At 46.6% G+C, this 18742-nt stretch overlaps 1 protein-coding gene across 1 annotated transcript; it reads left to right on the top strand.

The window, feature by feature from the left end:
• Positions 1-6822: 6822 nt before the first annotated feature.
• On the top strand, positions 6823-13658 carry DUSP6 (dual specificity phosphatase 6). The gene is made up of 3 exons (XM_080971154.1): positions 6823-7790; positions 9539-9976; positions 12116-13658. The coding sequence occupies exons 1-3, from the start codon at positions 7379-7381 to the stop codon at positions 12421-12423; spliced, it is 1158 nt and encodes a 385-aa protein (XP_080827280.1). The 5' UTR covers positions 6823-7378; the 3' UTR covers positions 12424-13658.
• The last annotated feature ends 5084 nt before the right edge of the window (positions 13659-18742 follow it).

The following is an 18742-nucleotide window of genomic DNA, read 5'->3' on the forward strand; positions in this document are numbered from 1 at the left end:
TCAACAAGGACACTAGCCAAGACACCCTTTCCTCAAAATCTTCATTGGGGAAAGAAAGTGTTAAAAATATTGTTGCACGCAAACCCAATCTCTGAGCACCATGAGATTCCAGGTACTTACCCAGAGTTTGTGTTTCCTTCGGCATGAGGGTCAGTGGAAACTGTGGTATCTTTATGATAGATGGTTTATTTGCATTGCTGCTTAGCTCACATCACTCAACTCTCTGTTCTCAGCTCTGACCTTTCTCTTTCTAACTACCAGCAATTCAGGGGGAGGGGCCCCCACCCATTTGTCTAGCACAGATCCACTTCCTTTGTTACCTTAATGACCCATTACCTCACCAGGAAGCTAACCTGGCTATTCCAAGATTTGGAAGGGGAGCCCAGGTATTAGAAGAGTCTCTGCATATAGCCTACTCCCCCACCACCGCAACCTCATAACATTGTCTTACGAGAAGAATTTGCAGTGCAACAAGAATCCATAAAGAAGCTTATTAAAAATACTTGGAAGGAATGAATGCTTCCAATGGAAGCATGAAACTGACAGAATTTAATGCAAGGACACTGTAACAGAAATAACAATAGCAACAAAAGAACTAAGCCAAAAATCCATGACAAAAAAGATCAAAGAATTATAGACAGACAGACAGACAGACAGACAGACAGATAGATAGAGATAGAGATATGCTACAAGCTTGAAGATGGCAGAAAATCGAAACAGGAGAATGAATTTATATTTACTCATTTTTTGACAAGGGAATGGAAGAGAATAATCCTGCACAATTTATTGCCCTTTGGCTTAAATCACTGCTTCTAGAACTCATAATCTCTGCTGATGATTTTGAATGGGCACACAGAGCACTTGAACCCAAACTGAAGGAGGGAGCTCCCCACCCCCACTGTGATATAATTGTCTGCTTTGCCCATTGAGGAAGAAGGAGGAAGTGTGGAAGAACCTGAGGAACAAGGAATGGCAGATTATCCTAAATCAGATTGTTCCTTTACCTTTCTTCACTTGGTTATACCAGGTGTAACCACCCTATTTAAGAGCTAATTGTGACTTATCTATTGCAGTTATATCCCACCTTTTCTTTCAAGGAGCTCAGAGTGGCATATGTGCTTCTCCCCCTCATTTGATTCTCACAGCAAAACTGTGAGGTAGGTTATACTGGCTCAAGGTTACCCAGTGAGCTTCATGCCCAAGCAGGGATTTGAATCCTGGTCCCCCAGGTTCTATTCAAACACTTTAATTGCTACTATACCATGCTGGCTCACCCTGGGATGTGAGACACCAGGGTTCAGTAAGGTAGGCCTGCGTCTTGGCCACATTCGTGAAGCAGAGCAGAGGAGGGAACTCACAAGTCTGTCTTTTTAAAATTGACTCTAGGCTAAAATCCACAGGGAAAAGAAGACACAGTTCAACCAGTCATTGTGCAATACCTGTGGCACTTAGCCCACTATATTAATATAATAAACTGAGAAAAATGAATGGTTTTATGAGTAGTGTAACAGCACCACCTGTAATGGGGATGAAAAATCTTGTTACTTGTCATAAAGCACCATTTGCTACATAGCCCATAAGAATCTAAAGATAGTAAAAAGTCTTCCTAAACTTATGAGTGTTAGTCCTTTCCAATAAACAGGTGAGCAAAAACAACTTTGTTTCATACGTATCCTAACAGCCAGCTATCCAGCAGGTTTTTGTACAATCTGGTTCAGGGCTTTATACAACCCTGAACACCTGCTCTTGGTTGTTTTGGGCTTTTACTTCTGTATATACGTTATTTCAACTCCCTACAGAAAACTTCCACATGAAAACTAGGTTATTTTATCTACGATGGCATCCTAATTGCCCCCATTTTGGAACAGCAATGCCTGTTTGTTGGAACACATCTGTCTCCCTAATGTGAACTGAAGAAAAGCAACATTTGAGACATTCTTCTTTCCCCCCCTGTCATTTAAACTTTTGCACTGGTGTTGAAAACTGGAAGTTGTTTACTTTCTTCAGATTATAAAACAACCCTTCAGTTCTCTTGTGACTTAAGTCCCGAGGGGTCAGAGCAACTACCTAGAGAGAGGCTTGGAATAAGAGGAGCCTGCAAACCCAGAAGAAAACAACTCTTTTACAGAGAGAACAGGTAAGAGTTTTCAGTGCTGTGTCATGAAGAAGAAGTTTACACTTTGGGGATCTTTAGAGAGGACCAGGTAAAAGAAGAGCAAACCGCGTGCCTCTAAGGTAGGGGTTAAAATGACAGAACTGTATTGCAACATATCTATAGTAGAGCAATAATACCCATCAACCCAGCAAAGCCTGGTCAAGGATGATGGAAGTTGTAGTCCAGCAATGACCAGAGGGCAAAAGATTTTCCTCATCTGCCTTATAGGAATCAACCCAAATTCTACAAAATAGTGAGTTCAGTGGAACTGGCTTCCAAGTAAACGTGCATGAATTTTTAAAACCAACTTGGATGGCTTTAAAAGACAACTTCATGGAGGATGAGCCAGCAGCAGCAACTGAACATGGTGGTGATGCTGTACCTCCCCTGTTAGAGGCAATATAGCTGTGAACACGAGTTACTGAAATTTGCAGGTAGGGGACCGTGATGCAGTGGTTCAGGTTCTGTTCAGAGGCTTCTCATGGGCATGTGGTTGGCCACTTTGAAAGCAGAGAACTGGCTGAGATGAGCCTTCAGCCAGCAGAGTCGTTCTTACGATCTTACAGACTGTTGTAGATATGCCTGCCCTCCCCCTCAGTGCTAGGGCTCGTGCATGTTTCATAACTAGAACATGCTGTTTCCGATTGCCTTCTGGCAATCCTGTGGTTCAGTCTAAGCCAGCTACTCACCCATTGCCTCCAGCACAACCTGTACCTCTGGGGTATTTTTTTTTAAAGCAAGTCAACTGCCCAAACGTCACGCCCTCCAGCTGCCAATGGCACAGCAGCTTGCCTGTCACATCACATCCCTGCCAGAGCTAAATGTAAATCAGTCAGACTCTGAGAACAAAAAGAAGGGCCATTTGGTTGAGTCTTCCTTCACCCCGTGCCACCTCCAAAATGTTCTTTGCTCTACAGAACCCGTTGCAGCAATGCTGTGCCAGGGTTGTGCAAAGAAAGCCTTGCATAGAGCATGGTTTTTGAGCTGAGGAGACCCAGATTTACTGTAGATTCCTCTTCAGCTATGAAACTCACCGGCTGTTTTGGAGCTTGCCACTATTGCCCACAGGGTTGTTGTGAGGCAAAGGTCGCAATCTTATACACCTGTACCAGAGAGTAAATCCACTTGAATTCAGTAGGACCTACCTCTGGGTAGATATGAGCAGGACTGTGCCGTAATTCTAAGCTCCTTGGAAGAAGGCCGATATACAAATTAATAACAAAGCAACATCACATCCGGTATATGACGCAAATTTTATTTGTGACTTCATAAACCCATCAGCCACCCAGGAAACTTTTGTTTAAAGGGTGTGATATTGGATAATCTTTCCAAAATAAGAGAAGTGACTCCATTAGAGTTAGGTCATTTCCTTTCCATTGCACACTTGCCAATACCATTTTTCTCTTACAGCCCTGATTAATCTCATCCATAACCATTTAAAACATCTAAGTAGCCTCTATTCAGCAGGTAAAAACACCTAGTTTGAATAAAGAATCAGTTCTGATGAAACTATAGACACTTGCTGAAAAACCCACCATCCTGTAGTGTAAGCTTTTCAGCAAATGAGAAACGTTTGGTTTGGGTCAGGTCACAGGTCTTTTATTACAAATCCAGATTCATGCTCCTATACTCCCCGCTATTGTTGTCTCTCTGTTGCTAACCTAATATTGCTCCAAAGGTATCACAGATGAGGCATATCCTAGGACCTGCAACATACCATACTGCATACTGGAATGATCCTATGTGTTCACAGTATATCACAGTGATCCCCATAGATATAATTCATGCTGATTATTCAAAGGAGCTGTGCAGCCTGATGGTTTGGTCTTCTCCCTATTGTTATGGTCTCAAAAGGGATGGTCATTTATATGCCTTGTTTCAGAGTAAAATCCTTGTGACTTGCTCCGCCTGTTAGCTGTCCAGTTGAAGCTTGCTGGGCGACATTCCTTTCAAGCAACTGCCCCCCCCCCGCAACTTTTTTATCACCCAGGCCACACACACAACGGTAGAAGTTCCTGGTGGCATACACCCCCTCCTTCCTATACTGTGCTGAAGGGGCAGGGGAAACTAACTACTATCAGAGCAATAAAAGCCGATGTCGTGGACAACACAATCATCCTGGCAGCTCCCACACGTTCTCCCATTATGTGGGAACAGGATATTCCGCTATTAGTGTTTGATGTGACCTAATGTGCTCTGGGGAGGAAGGAAAGTGGACAGAGTGGGAAAGCACAAGGTTGTGCATGTGTAGCAAGAAATCTTAAGTTGCTTTATCTTGTAGTGCTGTTATGTTTCTGCCTGGGAATGACTTAAAAGCCAGCCCAAATAAAGAAATGATCCATCTTCTAGGCCGGGGTCAGCAAACTTTTTCAGCAGGGGGCCCTGTCCCTCAGACCTTGTGGGGGGCCGGACTATATTTTTTGAGGGGGAAATGAACCAATTCCTATGCCCCACAAATAACCCAGAGATGCATTTTAAATAAAAGGACACATTCTACTCATGTAAAAAAACGCTGATTCCCGGACCGTCCGTGGGCTGGATTTAGAAGGCAATCGGGCCAGATCTGGCCCCCGGGCCTTAGTTTGCCTACCCATGTTCTAGGCCTTTCTTGTCAGGGGACTGCAGGAACCTCTCACTTCATTTTACAAATGAATCACCACCATCATAATCACAACGGCAGTTTAGAAGCCAAATCCATATAGCGATGTTTGTGTCCCACCGCAGGCCAACAACACCCAGGTGCACCTAACTTGGCTACCCAAGGGCATTTTTCCTAGCAGACCACACTGATGCAATGAAATAAATAATAATATAATATATGGTGCCCATCTTACTGGATTGCCCCAGCCACTCTGGTCAGCTCCCTCCATTTGTAATACCTAGCAAAATCTGAACTCTCTAAGAAAGCCTCCCCCCCTTATCACTGTGGGACAGTAGAAAAAAAGCAGAAAACCTCTTCCCAGGGCAGCCCAGCAAATGCTTGCATTAAGCTTGATGGCGGAGAGTAGCCCTGTCACCCTTGTATCTTTGACATGCATTGTAGTAGCAGCAGCAGGGATGTACTTGCGCCCTTGGAAAGGAGCTGGATCGTTGCGGAGAGGCGGATTTTTTGCGCCCAGCCTGGACCTGGTGCGTCCTTGGCTGGGGCTAACGTAGCCAACCCCGCAATAACGACTCTGTGTAGCAGCCCTTAGGACGTGTAGCAAAACCAAGAGCAGAGAGCCCCGTGTGCTTAAAGACTAACCGATGAGCTTATGGTGGCTAGAGCTTCCGCGGAGCTAAAGCACCACTTCGTCAGGTGCCTACTCGAACTTAAGGGGTGGTTTGCTGGCCTTTCGCCTCCCCCGCAACGAATTCGCCCTTGCTCCTCTTTTTCGAGCAGGCGAACCCTCTGGGAAGCTGGCCCCGTCTGAATAGCCAGCGGGGCTTCCTTCCGAGTAAACACGCGTGGGGGGGGGGATCGGACTCCGATGAGGACTCCCCCAAGGCCCCCTCGAGGAAGCGGTGGCAGACGCAGCACTTCCGCGGGGAAATGGGTTTAATGCGTGGGAAATATTCCTTTTGGAAGCCCGGGAAGGGTTAATAGCAAGAAAAGCGCCCGGGCCGAAGGGGGAGGAAGAGCCGCTCTCCCGGCCTGGATTTCAGGCTGTGGGAACAATGGGTCACAATTACCGAGCGCCAGCAGCCACCCTTGCAAATGCCAAGCGGCTCTGTCCGCTCCGCTACCCATTAACTCCGGCCCACGCTCCGCTCTAATGAAAAGCCGGCTCCTTCTTCCACAATTAACTCTGCTTGCCCGGAGGGGAGAATAAAACCTGAGGCTCTCGCAGCAAGCCGGCGGCGCGCTTTCTCGTAGCTGACTTTTTGAGGTCACTCACTGGCGCGATCGGGCTCCCCCCCCCCCGCTTCCTTTTCTCAATGCCAGTCTCCTGACTTGGAGGACTTGTGTGCCCGCATGTATTATGGTTACTATCAGCGCACGTGTTTGTAGAGGGCGGAAAATAAAGCGTGCACGCGTGGGTCAGTCATTATTCCCGTTTCGCCCACGGGGGAAAAAAATCCAAGGCAAGGGGAAGGGACGGGGGGGGGGGTCCCCTAATGCTTGCAAAAGGCACTTGCATCTTATCAGCCCTGCAAAAGCAACGCGGGGTGTCCCAAAAGTTCCCTCGCCTCGCTGCGAAGGGAGCCCGAAGGAGGAAAAGCGCGGCTGCGAAGTGCCCTTAACGAGTGCGCTTGTGCAGCGAAAACACCGAAGAGGAGAGGCTGCCTTTTGTTCCTCCTCTAATTGGACCATTTGTTGTGTAATCGCTGGGCTGCTCTGCGTGAGCTGCAACAGAAGGAAACTCGAGCCGCAGACGCGCAGCTCTAGCGGCTGTGTCTTCCCCTCTTAGCTCTCCTCCTCCTCCTCCTCCTCCCGCTCTCTCCCCCCGCGCCTTCCTTTCCCTCCTTCCTCCCGCTGAGCTGCTGTTGCTGCTTGTTTGCACTCGGCTTATCCGGAGCGGAAATTCCTTTCCGTTTTTGTGAATGACAAACTCATTAACAATTCATCAACACAACCTGTTCCAGCCGGCCCGTCTCCACGGAAACAGCCCCTTCCGCGAGCGCTGATTGGCTGGCCGAGAGAATGTATCCATTGAGACGTTCCATGTTTGTATCCATTGAGGAACTGCCTGGCGCGGGGTGGAAGGGGCGAAGCGAGGAGGAGAGCAGCGGTAGCAGCAGCAGCAGCAGCAGCAGCAGAGCGTGCAGGGCTGATTAAAAGGGACATTGATCGCATCTCGAGGACTTAGGAAGAAAGAGGAGGAGAAGGGGGGCCGTGAAGCAAGATGTGAGAAGCAGGAGAAGCAGGCAAAGCAATAACACCGGTAGCGAGAGTAGGGTCTGTCTCTTTTCTCTAACGAGTTATTTAAATGCATTTCCTTTTGCTGCACGCAAGAAAGACATCTGAGCACATTTAATTGGATTTTTTATTCGGGGGAAGCAAAAAAGCAGAGGCGGTTAGGGAGGTTCATTCGAGGATTCATTGACAAAAAGAAGAGGAAGGGGGATTCCTGCTCCGTCCCTTCTCTCCACTGCTAACGGAGGCCGGGAGCTCGCCCGAGGAGTTCCCGAGTTGCGGCTGCCTTCGCCCCGGCTGCGCCCGTGCCCTCTGCCCCGGTGGTCCGCGTGGCCCTTTGGAGAGGGGAGTTTTCCACAGCCCCCCGCCGCCGCCCGCCTTCCCCGATGCTAGATACGCTCCGACCCGCCGCTCCTCCTTTCGTGGTGTCGGACATGGCGCTGTGCAAGACGGTGGCGTGGCTCAACGAGCAGCTGGAGCTGGGCACCGAGCGCCTGCTGCTGATGGACTGCCGCCCGCAGGAGCTGTACGAGTCGTCGCACATCGAGTCGGCCATCAGCGTGGCGCTGCCGGGCATCATGCTGCGGCGCCTGCAGAAGGGCAACCTGCCCCTGCGCGCCCTCTTCGCCAGCGGCGAGGAGGAGCGCGAGAAGTTCGCCCGCCGCTGCGGCACCGACACCGTCGTCCTCTACGACGAGAGCAGCAGCGACTGGAACGAGAACACGGCCGGGGACTCCGTCCTGGGGCTGCTCCTCAAGCGCCTCAAAGACGACGGCTGCAAGGCCTTCTTCCTGGAAGGTGAGGGGTTAAGCGGAGCGGGAGCGGGTTCCCCGGAATCCAGTCCTGCCTTCCTTCCTTCCTCCCCCCCCCCCGTCTTCCTCCATCCCCGGCCCCCCGGCGCCTTCGGAACCGCCCCCTTCCCCTCCAGCCGCCAGGGGAGTGTCTAGACGCCAGCCCCCTGCGTCTGGGCGCAAGACATCCTCGCCCCCTATTGTACGCAGCGGAGCGTTGCCAGATGGCCCCTGATTGGGAGAGAAGGAAGGAAGGAAGGAGAAAGAAATCCCAGAGGAGGAAAACACCCCCACCCCCATGCTGGGCAAATCTCACTGCTTTTAAAACCTGCCAGGGAAAGCCATAGGGCAGGACACACACAAACCCCTTTGCCTAAGTTGTTTAACATGGGGCAATATATCCGAGGGACAAACTTTGAAAATCCCAACTCCTAAAGGCTGTTAGATCTTTTTCCTAGCAAAAAAAACTCGTGTGAAAGAGCGACTCGGGTTTGCGGGGGTGGGTTAGCAGAAGGAACTGGGTCCATCTCTCGGGAGGTGTTTAGCACCTGAATTGAGTTCACAATCCTTTCAGACCGATATTCACTCATGGACAGTTCTCTCACACACACTTTCCATTCCCGCCTGCCCCCCTCCCAGCTCAGCCGAGCCTTTTCGTTTTAAATCCTTGCTGATCTATCGCAAAGTCACTCCGAAATCTGCCGGCGGCTCTAAATCTTCTGCTTGTTCCTCCTCCCTCCAGTCAAACTAGGCAAAACCCCGGGGATGAGTCTGGCGTTACTAGGTCAAAGTGTTACGTATAGGGAGACTAGGGGTGATACGGTGGTGCAGTAAAAGGGCCTGCTTTATACTGCCGGGACTTAAAAGGCAGCCGCTTCAAAGGAGACGTGCCCTGAAGGGATGGTTTTGATAACCCGATTGCTTCCTCCCTCCCTTTCTTTGGAAGAGCAAAGGCTCTTGCAAAATCTTGGGATAGGAAGTGGAGTGGGGGAAGAGCTATAACCCCTTCTGTGCTGTCCTCTTCAGTTTAGGGCTGTTCAGTGGTTCCTCCTTATAGCTCATTTCTTTTATGATGGGTGGAATATGCATTTTACACCGATTAGGCAAAGAAAACCTTAAAAAGTGTCATTACAGAAATGCTGGCAACTGCCTGCCCTTTAACATTACTCTGAAATTTGTTGTCTGAATCTCGGCTGTTTCACTTTGCCTAATGTTCCTTCCTGTGCAAGTAAAAGGATCCAGTGTATTTATTGGTGGGCAACAGAATTCTGCTTTCCATGGCGGAATAAGCGATGGCTCCTTTGCATTTTGCAGCATCTCCCTTCTGTCATTCTCAGGGCTGTCCATTCATTTCCTAATCCCCCTTCCTCTACTGAACTCCCCAGGAGCAGCATCTGCCACTACTATTTTTTTAATCCTTAATCTGACAGCCGTGATAGAGGGGAATCCCCTTCTTTTTTTCCAACCTCCCTAGCTCCCAGTTTTATTTCTAATGGTCTGAAACAGAGGAAGCTAGCTGCCTTCTGATGAGCAGGGCCATTGGTCAGGGCTGCCTTCACTGTCTGGCTTCAAGCAAAAGTCCATTGAACCTGTTACACCACTACAGAGCTATGTCTCTTCTCAAACTGTATGTTGTCCTGTGGCTTTCTGCTTCTGCATCTTACAGCTATAGAACTGACCCCGGAGGTGTGTTCGGAAGGCCTTCATGTGATCTCTCATCCAAATTATTTCCTTTCTTTTTCCTTTTCTTCCCAGGTGGTTTCAGCAAGTTCCAGGCAGAGTATGCTCTGCATTGCGAAACTAACTTGGACAGTTCATGTAGCAGCAGTTCTCCCCCTCTGCCAGTCCTGGGCTTGGGTGGCCTCCGAATCAGCTCCGACTCCTCTTCGGACATTGAATCTGACATTGACCGAGACCCTAACAGTGCCACCGACTCTGACGGCAGCCCCTTGTCCAATAACCAGCCTTCCTTCCCGGTGGAGATCTTGCCCTACCTCTACCTGGGCTGTGCCAAGGATTCCACCAACTTGGACGTTCTAGAAGAGTTTGGCATTAAATACATCTTGAATGTCACCCCCAACCTGCCTAATCTCTTTGAGAATGCTGGCGAGTTTAAATACAAGCAGATCCCCATCTCTGACCACTGGAGCCAAAACTTGTCTCAGTTTTTCCCTGAGGCCATCTCTTTTATAGGTGAGATTTAGTTTATAATAATTGCAAAGTGAGTGTTGGGTGTGTCTTGTGGTAGCATAATTATGCCTGCAATCCTCAATGCACCTGCCTGGGAGTCATCCCTGTTAAATTCAGTGGGACTTGCCTTTGAGTAGAACTGTACAGGATTATGCTGCAAAGTATTAACAGTATGGCTTGTTTAATATTTATTTATTTTAATGTAATTTTCAGCCTTTGGGGATCTAAGAAATGGCAAGATGCTTCTGCCAGGGCTTAGCTATTGTTAAAGCTTGTAAGAAGAAGAAGTTGATCTTTTAGATACCTGTATTTTAAAGTCATAATTTCCATGCCAGCATATTTGAATTTTGTCCAGGAAAACTGTATTTTAAAAGAAAGCAAGTAATTTTTAAAAACACAATATATAGAGAGATTCCAGTGTTTTGGTAGTTAATTGAATGCATTCATTCCCTTTTTTATTTAATTCTGCCTGACCTGATTCCTCAATTCCTTAGACTTGTATGCTCCCTCAAACAGTGTACATCTACTCAGAAGTATACCCCCTAGAGCCTCCAAGCTTTCATTTCTGTACCTACTCATGTGGAAGCATGCCCTATTGAATTTAGTCTAGAGTGTTCCATAAAAACCACTGTTTTCTCAGAAGCAGGTATTGCCCTAAAATATATGAGAAGTGCTGATGAGTACATTTAGACTCCTTCCCCTTCTCTTTGTGAATTAGTTCAGTTATGCTCCCCACCCCCTCTTTGGGGAGGGTCATTGTGTTATCTGCCAGTGAATACTGTGCTGTAATCTGATTGAGTGATACTGGTAATAGAGCAGAATGTAGGTAATCTGAGCCCAGCAAGAAGAAACTGTAGGCTGGAAACCACAAAGAAACTAATCTCCAGGCATTATAATGCATTTCCTATTACAAAGGAACCCATTTTCTGGCAATGTTGACATCCTGTTTCTCCTAATGGGCTGTCCCCTGTGACTTCTCTCTTCCTTTTAAAACAGCTGAATACCTCCATTGTTCAGCTGCACTGCACAACAGTTGGAGAATAATTTAATAGACCTTTGCAATCTGCTTGTCTCCATTAAAAAAAAAGGTGGCATTGTAAGGTTTCCCTATTTATATGCTAGGGCAAATGTACACCAAATTATTTTTGTGACCGATTAGTATTAGAACTTATGAAGTATTATTTAGTATTAGTCACTTACCTGAGAAGGTCTCCAAGCAATTTACATTTAACGTCAACACAAACGCATTATGCCGTAAAAGAGAGCGGAAAAGTCACATAAAACACTTCATATTTCTGTAGTACAAAACAAGCCCTTCCAATGTTGATGGAATCTTCTAAAACCACAGATCATCAACCACATACCCATCATAAGCTGCTTCTGTGACTGACAGCATGTTGTTGTTTATTGCGGCTCATGTTACAACACATAGGCAGGAAGGTGTGGGGGGGGGAACCACATCTGCTTTTTTCTGCCTCTGACCCCCAACTGCAGAATAACATGGTTGGAATATGGTCAGAACCAGCCTATAACCAAACTGCGTGGTCAGCAGATTTGCACACTGCAGTTCCTCTTGTAGTCTACTTCAGATTACAGGTGTAGGTTTACCCTCTGGAATATTCCCTAGTAAGCAAAAAATATTCCCTTTTGCACGTCAAATTAGGCTAGAACCATTCATGCTGCTCCTAGCTGAGTCTCCGGTGTCCAGGGAGTATGTTTTAGTTCTTGAGCATCCGAACAGTTGGTCTCACCCTGTAGGCTTCCTGGTACAGTTCAACAAAGGCTGTACCACATAATTCTGTTGAAGGTGTAACTTGCTTTCATGTTGTTCCTGGTGCATTCAAAGCTGGTGTAGGTTCAAGGCCTGAGTTCAGAAGACCTCTGCCTAGAACTCTTCTATTTTGACTTTGGCCCAGTCAAAATAAAAATAAGTCTGTTATTGGGAGGGCAAATAAAGCAAGGCTTTGAAAACGCTATGCAAAGTGAGCCTGGAGGATGGGAGTAGGAAGGAAGGTGATGCAAATTCTATGAGGAGCTCACAAAGCTCTCTGTCATGTTTGGTCTCCTCTAGTGGCATGACCTTTAGGCTGGGAGAAGAAGAGAGATCTCACGGTTCTTGTCTTTGTCTTGTTTCCTCCACAGATGAAGCTCGTGGGAAGAATTGTGGCGTGCTTGTGCATTGCCTGGCAGGGATCAGTCGCTCGGTCACCGTGACGGTCGCCTACCTGATGCAGAAGCTCAACTTGTCCATGAACGATGCCTACGACATTGTCAAGATGAAGAAATCCAACATCTCCCCCAACTTCAACTTCATGGGCCAGCTGTTGGACTTTGAGAGGACTCTGGGGCTCAACTGCCCCTGTGACAACCGCGTCCCCAGTCAGCAGCTGTATTTCACCACCCCTTCCAACCAAAACGTCTTCCAGGTGGACTCCCTGCAGTCCACGTGAGCACCAGCCACGTCCCAGCTCTTCCAGCCTTGGGTTGTGTGATCATTCCTCCACAATGCTTCTCTTTGGCGGCAGCAAAGGAATCCAGCTCTCTTTTGTGGATGCTGCTCTTGAGCAGTAGCCGGCCTGTGTGCTTAAAAATAAAAAGGTTAACAAAGTTTGGAATCTGCTATTGCAAAGGGAGGGAACCAGCCGAGTTCTCCCGGGGGGGAAACAACCACCATAAACTCTTCAGACCTTGCCTCTAGGTAGGCCACGCATTTTTGCTCGATGCACAAACCGCCACCTATACAGTGACTTGGAACTGAGGACTTCCAAACACAGATAGGGGGGAGGAAGAATGGACACTATATGAGCACATGTAAGACTGGGGAAAATGTATTCAATGCATTTGTAATATATTGTGTTGTCTTCAGTGAAGACTAATTGTGTCTCCCCCCCCCCCCCCCCCCGCAATTTTGATTTAGAGGAGCCAAAGAGAGGTTTAAGCTCAAATGTGTTTGGAATTTTTGTTTGCCAAGAGCTTTGTAATGCTTGGCTTGGTTGATGTTAAAAAGTTTTAAATCTTGAATCGATAAGCAACATCAGTAAAATGATAGGTACAAGAGGTCAGCTCAAGGGGCGTCATTTCTCTCTCCATTCTTCCTTTTGTATGCAAAGGATACATTTTTGCAGCATGCTTGATTTTACTGTTGAAATGAGGCAAACTTGCTTCCTTGTTTAGGGAATCTGTGTCTATGCTTTGGGGTTTGTTTACTCGTATTTTGTGAATGGATAAAGTATCTTTTGTGGTGATTATATATATATATAATTTTCTTTTGCAGGGGTGTGCCATCAACATAGGGTCTCATTATGACTTAATTTGGCCTTACCTTTTGTAAATAGCCTCGTTTGCATTTTTCTTTTGGAAGAGAGTTACGTCTTCAGAACAGAAGATTCTTTTTTCTGTAAATTATCAAATTAAAAACAAAACAAAACGATTTTGTGCTAAACAGTGCATTACCTCTGTACAAACTCTTCAGGGAGCTTCACCTCAAATGCAATATCTTGCATTTATTTTTGTATAAAACTGGAAGTGTGTGTGGGTGTGAGCATGTGTACCTGTGTAATATGCAAGAAGGTCTTGCACACAATTGTCAATAAGGGAGTGTCTCTGATTTGCCAGTGTAAAAGTTGGGATTTTATTCTAAGAATGTTGAGATCATAAATTATTAATAAATAACTATTTTTGGCTATTTGAGAATTGAGACTGATTTGTTTCTTGGCAAGAGTTGCCATCGTTCAGCGCTTTGTCATTTGCAGAAGAGTGGTGCAGCTGGCTGACTTTTTTACCTTTAAAAGTGGAGATGATCAGTGCACCCAAGCAAACTTCTCTACACATGGAATTTGCCGGATCAGAAACTGGAAGGGCATGTCTGAATGTGGTTCATTTATTTGCACTGCATTACTTTCAGTGGGATGTGCTTTCAGAAACACGGCAGAATAGGCATCCACATCCATTTTTACTGGGGGAGGGGTCAGCAGCGGAGCATATGCTCGTGCTACCCGCGGTGGGCGCGCTCCCACTCGACTGCCATTTTGCCCCTCCCCCTCAGTCATGACACCTGTGGCGGACCGCACCCACCACACCCCCTTTCCTACACCTCTGGGAGGGGTGTACATGCAGATAAACATGCTATTGAAGGCAAAGCAATGTAAACCATCTCTTTTTAATAAAAATGCACACCATTTGGATGTATGTCTGAATTTCACCCATAGTTTCTGTTGCCATGAATGTTTCACCCTTTCTGGGCTGTGATGTGTATTCGAAAGTACAATCACTTTGTTGGCAATTTTCAAGATGCAACAAGGCTGTGAGGGACAGGTAAGCGCCAGAAGATCTTAGGTGGCTTGCTCACAAATGCAAATCATCCTTTGATGCTAGCCTTTGTTGTGACAAAGGTGCATTTATGAACGAGGCTCAAGCTAAGTGAAGAAAACACTGAGTTAATTTTCTTCTATCTCCTTTTTTTCTTAGTCTTCAATAAAGCTACAGATAGGTAGCCGTGTTGGTCTGCCATAGTCAAAATAAAAAAAATCCTTCCAGTAGCACCTTTAAGACCAACTAAGTTAGTTCTTGGTATGAGCTTTCGTGTGCAAGCACACTTCTTCAGATACACTGAGGTTGATGGACTTCCATTTCATGCGGCTCAATGTGGTGCCTTCCATGGTTCCAGTTACAGATAGGTAGCCGTGTTGGTCTGCCATAGTCAAAATAAAAAAAATCCTTCCAGTAGCACCTTTAAGACCAACTAAGTTAGTTCTTGGTATGAGCTTTCGTGTGCAAGCACACTTCTTCAGATACACTGAAACAGAAGTTGCCAGATCCTTCTATATAGTGAGAAGGTGGGGAGGGGTATTACTCAGAAGGGTGGTGGGAATGGGAGATGGCAGAGCAACTTCTGTTTCAGTGTATCTGAAGAAGTGTGCTTGCACACGAAAGCTCATACCAAGAACTAACTTAGTTGGTCTTAAAGGTGCTACTGGAAGGATTTTTTTTTATTTTTCAATAAAGCTGTTCATCTTCCCCTAACCATTGCTTGTACCCGATATGCAGATTGTTTTAGCTGGTCTGCATTTTGTTTCTAGAGCTTCTTCCTTCTCCCTTAGTGGGCTTAGAAAAAGGATTCCATGACTTTTAAACACATGCCCTCATCTTCAAATCTCATCTCACTCCTTTTGTTGCATTTCTTTCAGACATGGAGAAGGGGAGGTGAGCTCTCTACTGCAAAGGCACTCTCTTCACTTCCCATATAAAGAGTATGCTGCTGATTCCTCTGCCAGTGAAAATTGACGCAGGATTTCCTAATGTGTAGAGAGAATTTCTTGTCTTGGGCATCCTCCACAAGATCTCAGTTACATTTTTTTTGAAGACACAGGATTCAGTCTGAGATACCTGAACTAAGATTTTAGCCTGGTCTTCTGCGTTCATCCAGTTCCCTTTACCACTAGGCTAATGGGACCTTTCATTCGTACCCTAGAGGGTCTTTCTTTGCAGACCAATTGCAAAAAGAGTATCAAACTGGTATCAAACATCCCTAATCCTGTCTCCCTCCACACACAAAAATGATTATAGCTGCGGTAATGATTATAGCAAGATAATGTATGTGAAGCACTTCTTGAACACATTAAAAGTGCTCTGCTTAGTTTATGCAGCAGAGTGGATTATTCTTTGGTGGATTCCAGTTGCAGCACCCAGTATGATTTGGGATGTGTCTTGTATAGTCATTCCTAGGCTCACATTGCCTGCGTTGGCCAGGACTGACCATGCTCATTGCCCATAGCATGATAACTGTTAGGGAGGGAAATGGAAAACCTGGGCTGGAGCACTACAATGGAATACAGTGGTAACTCGGGTTAAGAACTTAATTCGTTCCAGAGGTCTGTTCTTAACCTGAAACTGTTCTTAACCTGAGACACCACTTTAGCTAATGGGGCCTCCCATTGCCGCCTCACCGCTGCCGTGCCGCCATCGTGCGATTTCTGTTCTCATCCTGAAGCAAAGTTCTTAACCTGAGGTACTATTTCTGGGTTAGCAGAGTCTGTAACCTGAAGCGTCTGTAACCTGAGGTACCACTGTATAGTAGAAAACTTCTTGAATAGGAAGTACTCTGAACTGCAAAATTTTGTTGCAGGTCTACCTGTGCATATTTAATAATGCCCACTGTAGATTTAAGGAAGTTCATCGAAAAACACAATACAAAGAACAAGTCCTACCTCACCCCCTGAAAAATGAATGGGGATTAGCTTAACTATGGAAGGCCTGGGTAGATAATAATGCCTTAGCCTGGTGCCTACAAACTGACCAAGAGGGCACCAGGTGTGTTTTCCTGGGGAGAGCATTCCACAAATGAAATGCCCTGTTCTTGTGTGGCCAGCTGATTGTGCCATTGGGTAACCCAGAGAAAGCAAGGCTGGGGAGGTGAGCGAAGCAATTTTCGTGCAACCAGTGTGTGAACAGCACTGTCCCTTCCCTAAAAGCCTCGAGATGACTCTCTTTCAAAGGAAGGGGAAACAAATCACACAGCAGAAACCGAAATGCTGCACACTGCCACTTCCTGTTTATTTCAGCCAAGGTTCATGTGTAGCCCGGCAAAGGAGGAGCTGGCTGCTTCCTCATTCATTGGGTGCTGCGAGACAGCCACTGTTTTTCAGGGTTGCACAATGATTGTGGGTTGGAAAGCCTTGGGCAAGAAACCCAATTTCCCAAAAGATTGCAGACTTTTTGTCATATGACTAGGGATAGAGAAATGCACTGGAAAGTGTGGGGTGGCATTTGGTACAATGTTGGTCTAATCTCCCTACAAACCTATGAGGAGGGATGCTCAGTGGTTTCACAAACCAGGTGGTACTACCCCCTGCAGGGTGGGATTACTGGAGGGGGGGTTGCTAAGGGACAAACAGGCAATAGGGGGCTGATCTTTGATTTATGATTGACCAAGCCACTGCCTAGCAGTGGTGTCCAAACTTTTTTCAAAGAGGGCCAGATTTGATGAAGTGAAGGGCCGTGAGGGCCGATCATAGGGCCAACCAAAGTTGTTAACCTTTTTTTAGGACTGAAGTTGTTGAGATTTTTTTATTATTATTTTACCCCAAAGTTGTTGAGCTTAGGATTGAAGTTTAGGATTTTACCCCAGGAAATAAACTGCCACAGGGGCCAAAATAAACCAACCGGCGGGCTGGAACAGGCCCTTGAAACGGACTACACCTTTAAAGTTTTACTGCTCTTATCACTTTCAAATCTATTTCCTTTGGTCCCGTTTGTTTGTATTCATAATTCAGAGCTGTCACAGGACAGCCAATTTTGGGTAACAGCTATTGATTCTGTTGCGAATTCACTGCTGTACTAACGGATTGTGCATCTTTGATAACTAGTTCTTGATAAATATTTTGCGCTATCCGTTTCCTTTGCCCTTATGTTTTCTTTAGACAGAATGCGTCAAAAAATACTTTCCATGCAATATTTCCTGGTTTTTGTCCTTCTTTAGTGGGTTGTGAGAACCATAGTTCATCTGACTGATGCTTTTCAGAGGGTAGAGAAGGGTGGGGTGACTATGAATTTATGGAGCCAAGGGGGCGGCAGACTGAAAATGTTTGGGAACCACAGAAATAAGGCAGCACCCTTCAAGAGCCTCAATAAACAGGTTGCTTGGAAGCTTCCGGAATCGGGGGAAATTCTGACCCACGCAAAGATGGGCAGTTGTAAGGTTGGGAATGCAAAACAAAACATTGCAGTGGAATGGGGGGGGGGGCAAGTCAACTTTGCTGAGCCTTGAACGAGTGCCTATAAACAGAGGTGAGTTACAGAGAGACCTGCTTTGTTGCCTATAAGCCAGCCTTGAACTGTTCTCGGCCTTCCCTGTTCTGTGTTGTTCAAAGCAGAAAAGTGCAAGCAGCCCTAGCAATTTCCTGTCCAGCTGCAGCTCAAGTGATCTTTCTTTTTTCCCTTTAAAAAAAAAAGGTCTGTGGATAATTTTAGGCAGTTTCCTCTTTGTGGATTATTAATCTGCTTTCCTCATTCAGCCTACGGAGCTGGGCTCCTACTGTTCTGCCGAAACCAACAGATGGCCTCCCTGCCACTTCCTCTCGCTTCGCTGTGGGTTTGCTGTCAGGCCACTTCTGAAATTAATAACGTTCCCTGGCCCAGTGCCACAGGCCATTACCACAAAGGGGAAGTCACACATCTGAATAGCAGGAAGCCAGGCAGGGTCACAGTGTGAACTAAACCAGCTGAGCATAATTTGAGCCGCTCCCATTCAGCAAAGTGTACGGCTTCCTTTTTCCCTCCTCCTGCCCCCTCCCCCGTCCTGCCCGCCCCACTCCTTTTAAAATAAAGGAGGGGGGAATTCACTGCAAAACCTTTGCATTTCATCATAGATTCACAACACTGGAAGAGTTTCTGCTTGACTGACAGCGAAGGCCTGTTGTTGTCTCTCTCTGGCAAGGGGCAAGGGAAACAGTGGGACTCGAGTCTCTCCATTTGCTAGCAAGGGTGGCAAAACTCAACTGGGGCACGGCTGCAGAAACCTGCCTCAGTCTGAGGGCCACATTCCTTTGTGGACAACTTGCCAGGGGCCATATTCCAGTGGTGGGGGGAGGCAGAGGAGAAAGCGGATGGAGACATTGACCTTGGTACAGGGGTAGGCTACATTTCAACCAGAAGAGTCAGGATATGATATGTACACACATAGTAAAGACCTCTTCATCTTCCATCCAGGCAAGAAAGAAGCTCTACCACAACTTAAACCACATTCCAGGCAGCAAAACACTTGGGGTGTGT

Source organism: Podarcis pityusensis, assembly GCF_964106645.2.
Source record: "Podarcis pityusensis genome assembly, chromosome: 10".
NCBI classification, from domain to species: Eukaryota; Metazoa; Chordata; class Lepidosauria; order Squamata; family Lacertidae; genus Podarcis; species Podarcis pityusensis.

What these genes read in the sequence shown, in the direction of transcription:
- DUSP6 (XM_080971154.1), top strand. Translation starts at nt 7,379, where the DNA reads ATGCTAGATACGCTCCGACCCGCCGCTCCTCCTTTCGTGGTGTCGGAC. An exon ending in CAAGGCCTTCTTCCTGGAAG is followed by an intron (nt 7,791 to 9,538) that starts GTGAGGGGTTAA and finishes TTTTCTTCCCAG; the next exon opens with GTGGTTTCAGCAAGTTCCAG. An exon ending in TGAGGCCATCTCTTTTATAG is followed by an intron (nt 9,977 to 12,115) that starts GTGAGATTTAGT and finishes TTTCCTCCACAG; the next exon opens with ATGAAGCTCGTGGGAAGAAT.